The sequence below is a fragment of the Necator americanus genome, chromosome V (assembly GCF_031761385.1).
Source record: "Necator americanus strain Aroian chromosome V, whole genome shotgun sequence".
NCBI classification, from domain to species: domain Eukaryota; kingdom Metazoa; phylum Nematoda; class Chromadorea; order Rhabditida; family Ancylostomatidae; genus Necator; species Necator americanus.
In genome coordinates, this window is record NC_087375.1 from 5,469,127 (window position 1) to 5,476,040 (window position 6,914).

Here is a 6,914-nt window from a genome sequence, read left to right on the forward strand (position 1 = left end):
CAGAAAGGCAACATATATTGATGCTACATATAAATTGAGCATTGATCTATACAGTAAATAACCAACTAAATTTTAAAAAAATGCTAATGAGAAAAAATCGCGCAAAGTTTACGCGCAATCAAAGTTCCAGAAAAAAAAAAACCAGTACAATTACATAGAAACAATAAGATGTTATGGCATAGAAAAAATATTACGACCACAGTGCTGATGAAAGAGAGATCACTATGTGATGGTCTTATCTGATGAAGCCTTAACTAATCTAATTTCTAACCTTAAAAAGTGCACATTGAGAAGTACAATTTTTTTTCAGAGAGAAAATAATGAAAACCCGTTGCAGAACCCCTATTTTTTCCATTGAGAGGGAAGAAACTCGGAAAGAAAACGCGTAACGATAAGCGGCTACTTTGAAATGAGCAGTTCAATAACGTTCCGTAGATTTTGTAAGCACTTGAAGTCCCTGAGTTATCAAGAGCTTAAGCGTCTACAATTGTGGACATGAACTTGATCCTTCGTCTCGTTTTCCGTTAGGGCTGATACTTGTACGTATTGATCGACCAGGAGTCCGAAGAAGTTGCTCGTACTCCCACTGAAAACATATGAATTGATTTTTCAATAAGCACATTCACAGAGATCTCGCCATTTAGTTAATATTTGTGAAAGGAAATGACAACAGTAAAAAAAAATAAAGCTCCTTGAAGGTTATTTTTTATTCTTCTTATTTTTAAAATATCCATCTTTCGCGTTATCTTCTGCTATAAGTTGGGAAGATCTTTCAGATTAACCATCATACGTAAAAGGTCAGAAGTTGAATTATCGCTAAATTATTTTTGAAAAAAGCTTTTTTTTTCCAGCGAGAACTGGTCCCTAAGCTGCATCCACTATGTTATTGAGATTTTCATTTATTACTTTACTAAATATTGTGCTCACTTTAACTACTTAATTACTTATTTTCATATAGAACCCTTCAAAAGCAGCAGAAGTACGTAAGAAATGAATAAATTTACTCTTCCAATACCTAAACCAGTAGCTCTCGTGTAGATGATTGTCAAATAAAGGAAATTAGAAAGAAATTACCCAATGAATCAAAGCTGATAAAGTCTAAAAGGCAAATCCACAATATTTAGTAAAAATATAATGTTTGTATTAAGAATCCATTTATAAAAGTTTTACAAACTTCAAATTTTAAAAAAAGAACTCGAGAACTTCTCAAGCCTGACAAGTGTACTGCTACCTTGTTTATAGGTGGATGTGAGAACAGAAACAGAACGAAATAATTTCACAAAGAATTTCCTTCGGAAAAATCAATGAGAAACTTTTCTTCTCTCTCTAAGAACTCTTCAAGCTCGTTAATAGGCAGATCCTTGAGTAGCAACAGAAGAAAAATAATTTCACAGGGAGTTTACATAGTAGTTTTAGAATACAATACAATAGAATAGAATACAAGAATAATTTTAATTTTTTGATCATCATTTTTTAATCATTTTTGTATTATGTACTGTTGAAAGGCGTGACAATGTCACTCACCCTAATTTCACCGATATCGATTTTTACAGGCGGTAATGAGTACTTTGGATGAAGATAATCGTTATATCGATGAGGTGTTGGTGGCACATTTAAGGACATTTTCTTCGCAACCGCATGAGAATGTGCTTCGGAAAATTTCCGCGGTACTTGTTTGAACATATCCAGCGATGTACTGTAAATACTAGAATGTTACCAATACTCGAACTACGGGGAAGTTAAACGTATAAAAAGGATCCACCTAGAAGAAACTGAATCGATTTCAATGTATTTCGTGTTTCGCCGTGGCGATTTCACTGCGCTGAATGGTATCTCTTTTCGTGGATGACATCTAAAAGCAGGGAATTTTTAAGAGTTCGAGAAATCTCCCAAAACCCCTTCCCGAGTATATGAAATCCTACCTTGTCGGTACAAGCGTACACCATCCCATGAAGAACGCAATCAGTGCTATAGTATATCCGAAAAGAATCCCTATCGTCACGTAGAACCACATACAGCAACGCGCATCTGCTGCTACAATTGTAAAAAAAAAAGAATTAGAGAATAATGTCACAAGTATCACGTATGTCCCGGTAATAAACGACGAAATCCGCGAAAAATCGAAATAATAAACGACGAAATCCGAAGAAAAAAAGCAAAAATCAACGGAATAGCAATTACAGTCAACTACTCTCGATACGGTAGGACTACAGTATGTTACCAATCGGACAAAGAGATTGTTACTGTTCAATGCTGCAAGAAGTGCATGCTCGAAAGCTATACCTTCGAAGAACCATTATAATGAGAGCATACAAGGATAATAAATGTGGCAACCATCGTAGAAACAAAGAACGGACGCATCTTGAAGGAAAGAAGGAAAAAATAGTAAAAATGCAACTTATTTAAAACTAAAGACAAGCCGATCTTTTGAAAACAACGATCAAGTGTTAGAAGATTAGCTTGAACAGTTCTAGGGTAAAGTATAATTGAGGGAGGGGTGCACTCAACCGCGCTCTTGCACTCTTATTTCTGGAGGTAAACAAATAAAAATAACTAAGTTAATCGGGCGGTAAAAGCATAAAAGGATTAGTCTTAGAGAATTTACGACATGTAAACTAAAGTTACTAAGAGAAAAATGAAAGATAGTGAAAGATAGGACTTTCAGAAATAGCACCGTGGTTGAACCCCCTCCATCCTCTTCATTAGCCTCCAAACAGCTACATTTTCCCCCAGGTTTATTTTAGACATATTATAACTCAAACGCAAACTAGTATCATTATCCGACTAGAACTTTTCTCCTTTCAGAAAATTTCACTCTCACACGATTAATAATAGTTCACTAAAAAAAAAACCTCAGCGCTAAATAAACCTTATTTTCAGTTCTATTTGTTTTAAATTCGCCACATTTTAAATGCTAAATAGTTTGAATCCGGCGAAACCCCGTCATCTTAAAGCTCTGATGGTTCTGAAACAGATGAATTATTGCTGGAATGGGATAGAATCGTTTGATGGAATCGCTAATCACAGCAGTGTCTGGTTCCTCCTCTTTTTTTTGAATTCATGCTCTGCACACCCAGATCATCGCTCACCACCGTCATCGCATGCAAAACCTGCAAAAGCGCCTGCGGAATATTCTTTACACTTCAAACTACTATTTTCAGCGATTACGCATGAAGTGTTCTTAGTTTCTGACAGGTCAAGCGTTATACTGATAGATGGACACAGCTGTTCAGTGCTAGTGCAAAATTTGCAAACGTCGAAAAATACACCACAAGAATACATGCGATAGTTGGACCCAGTGCTCCGACTTTCTCACTTTTGAACGACGGTTGGCGAAAAGAGCCTCCTCACTTTTTGACTTGGCAAAGGGACCCCTTCAGTTTTACACAGTTGGCGAAGGGACCTCATTACTTGAGCTGCACCCCATGAGCTAGACCACCTTCATCTGAGGAGGGTCCGACTTCTATGCACCTATCGCAAAGAATCAGTTCCTTCTGGAGGACGATCTCCTGATAAGAGATCCGAAATTCTTTGTCGGCTACAGAATCGAACACTTCTACGAGCTCCCTAACTCCACCAAGAGGCAACGTTTCTATGCGGAACCCACGGGGACGTATGGGGGGCGTAAGTTTGCAGTTAACAGAGTTTATTTTGCTTTTGGCTTTAACGAAAATCCCTACTGTAGATGTGCCACACATAGACATACAAGTATAGAGTTATTAATTGACCACAGGTTGCCAGAAACCCGATTTTCCAATGTTATCTAGCGTCAAAACTACTATTAAATGCTGTAACAGTAATCAATGGCAACGTTTATTTTCCTTTAGGGGTTAATCCTTCTCTTTTGGGGAACGCAAGTGACCTTATATGTATCATTCAAGTATCTGTTACAAAAAAAAAGTTGTACTTTTTTCCTCGTACCATTCACAGTCGTAGAAATTTCCGGTGTTAAGGAGGAAGTGCTCAAACACCTTTAACTCGCCCATTTTTTGCATCTGACGCATTGGCTCCGTACCTCCGCAATGACCCATAATAATCCAGCCAATCACAGCGGAGTTAATCTAACCCTCATTATTAAGGGCGTCCAGTAATGACGCGTACGTTTCCTATTCATCGCTGCACGGTAACATGTAAACGCTTTCATTCGGAAGATTTTTTCTTTAAAAAAAATTACTCAAATGAGAGCATGCACGTGCTTGAAAAAATGTGTCGAAAAATCTCATTTCTGAACCATTGAAAAAAAAAAATACAAAATGGGAAAAAACTATTGTTTCTAAAGGTAAACTTTTGTTGAATAAATTAACAGAAATCATTGAAATAGAGGTCACCTTAGTTTAATAAGAAAACAATGAGAAAGGCTTTTCTCAAATATGGAAATTTCTGAACAAAAAGAGGGAAAGTTCTGTTACTTCGCGAGAAGGCACTAGAATCGCGCAAGATGCGTCGTTAGAAGCTATTTGTGAAATTCCACTCAAAAATATTGATAGAAAGCAGTAGAAACACAGAGTAAAAAAAAATAAATGCACCAGAAAAAAAAGCTACCAAGAATTAAGGGTGATAGTGGTACCAACACAAGGTTAGACAGCTTTTCCATAAAGGTTCGTTCTGAAATTATAGGTAAGGGAACAGAAACGAGATATATTAGACGATTCTTTCAAAATTCATCGCATCCTATGTACTTATCGTCTCTCATATTTATTTCGAAGAAAAATCTTTACTCTTTTAATTCCAAACCCATTGTTCAGTAATCTCCAATCAAATCGAGTCTCTCTTCACTCGAAAATGTTTCCAACTGTTTCGAACTCGAACTTCAAACAAAGAATTAGGCGATTAATAGAAGTGTTATTTCCCCCTAAATAAAGATAAACACATTTCACACAGAAGACTATTTATTCGAGCTATAGGCATAGAAGAAATTATATATGTGGTGGAGTAGTTGGGTACGACGACGCAGAATTTAGAAGCCGTAACGTTGACTGACACGGATAATTCCAACCATTGATGAGAATTCACTGTGAACAATAAATAATAAATTAGATGGTTGTATGATTCCTTTCATATACATCCATTCAGTGAATTTCAATTCACAACAAGTTTTACTTCTAAAGAGAAAAAATGAGTTGAAAGTCACCTGTCCACTAGTGCATTCACGTGTAATACGTGTTTCATGTGCTGTGTGTTCACTGCACTATTAAGTATTATTATATGGATAAAAATTCGTAGGTACCATGATATTCTGGTAATAATTTAGTGATAATCGTCGTGAAAAATCAGAAGTACAAGACAATTTCACGACTACAGTATTCGGGCGAATTGACTCGTTCTAGAATCCCTTTCCTAAGAACGGCTGTTTCGATTGAAAAGAGTCAAAGTCACATTTTCGATTTCTCTGAAAAATTTGTAATTTGAATTTGAGGTGAATTTACAGCTCGAGCTATGAGGAACGATAGGATATTAGGATTCTTATGGTAAATCTTATCGTCAAATCTTCGAAATATCTTATTTACATCCGTAAAAGTTTAATTTCTCCAATGCGGCAAAATAAAACACTACAATAAATTAACTACAATTTAACAAAATGAATAAATGAAATTATATATTTAGACAGAGATATGTAATATAACATGTTGTAATTAGCCTAAAAGTAAACATGAGAAAAGTAAAAGAGAGGAATTACGACGAGGTTTCCAAGAATTCCTCGATGAATTTTGCTACCTTCAAACAATACGAAATTCCTAAATGCTTCAAGGAATCAACTAACCTGAATTATCCTTAGAAATATGATAAAATCCGACTCGTTTAAAAGTGATAGAAACGGTTTCAATTGAAAAAATCCTAGTAAGATTTTTCTATAGATTTAAATAAAGTTAAACCATTACTCGTCAGTAGCCTGGATGAACTGTCTTGCCTGTCTCTAGGTTTTCAAGCCGTGTGAACGCGGATATTATGATAGTATTTTATGAAAATTTAAATACATTAGAAGTAGAGAATTTAAATTTGAATATATTTGAAGTAGAGAGTTTAAATTTCAATATACTAGAGGTGTTTATATATAGATTCTCCTCCATTAGCAGTAGGATCAGCCATATTAAAATGACATTTAAAAGTTGATATTTTAAAAATACATTTTAAAGATTGATAGCAAAAAGCCCTGTACTTCACGTCTCAATTAGTAGTCTCCAAGAAATTGAAAAAAATTATTAAGTAAATTACAGCATCCAATAAAATTACAAAATTGTGGTGATTCTAATGTTGTCGACATAATTAGAACAACTTATTGAAAAAACGCTAATCGAAGGCTAAAAAGGCGAAAAAAAGGGAAAGCACTAACTGAATGGATAGTGAACTGATTTTGAATATATATTGAATTACAGCGCAGCGTAGCATTGTTAAAATCCAATAAACGAACTTCAGTATTGAAAGGGGAACAAAATAGAGGCTGATCGTTTCGTACAAAGAGAATCGGATTTCTATTTATTAAGTGAAAGCTGTACGAAAAACAGAGAACTTTAATACGTAATAAGTACTATTATATTCATATCCATATTCACCAAACTACTTATAGATGCATGGATGTTCGTAGAACTGGAGAACAATATATTCTATGCACTGGACGCTTGGGACAAAAAGAAATTTCCCATTGCCACGATCAAATGTGGCTAGACATCAATCTATTTAATATAATGCTTCTCGAATGAGAGCGAAACAAATAAAAGCCCACTTAGAATTGAATAATTATCAACTTAACGACAACGATCGATCGGAGGTTCGAATCCGCCCTAGTGCTCACTAAGCGTTTCATCCCTCCGGGGTCGATAAATTGGTACCAGACTTGTCTGGGAGGATAAAAACACTGACTTTACTCATCGGCCTGCCCCCACAAGTCGTTGTATAGGCCAGTTACACGTTCGTAA

General features: G+C 35.5%; 2 protein-coding genes across 2 annotated transcripts; both read right to left on the reverse strand.

Moving 5' to 3' along the window:
- Positions 1 to 481: 481 nt before the first annotated feature.
- Positions 482 to 2,014, reverse strand: RB195_012986 (uncharacterized protein; the record flags this gene model as incomplete). The annotated part of the gene is made up of 4 exons (XM_013444793.2): positions 482 to 586; positions 1,525 to 1,696; positions 1,763 to 1,852; positions 1,923 to 2,014. 4 exons carry the CDS (start codon positions 2,012 to 2,014, stop codon positions 482 to 484), a joined length of 459 nt encoding a protein of 152 aa, XP_013300247.2.
- Positions 2,015 to 3,407: 1,393 nt separating this feature from the next.
- RB195_012987 (uncharacterized protein) lies at positions 3,408 to 3,704 on the reverse strand (the record flags this gene model as incomplete). Its single annotated transcript, XM_064202609.1, has 1 exon — positions 3,408 to 3,704. One exon carries the CDS (start codon positions 3,702 to 3,704, stop codon positions 3,408 to 3,410), a length of 297 nt encoding a protein of 98 aa, XP_064058490.1.
- Positions 3,705 to 6,914: the final 3,210 nt, after the last annotated feature.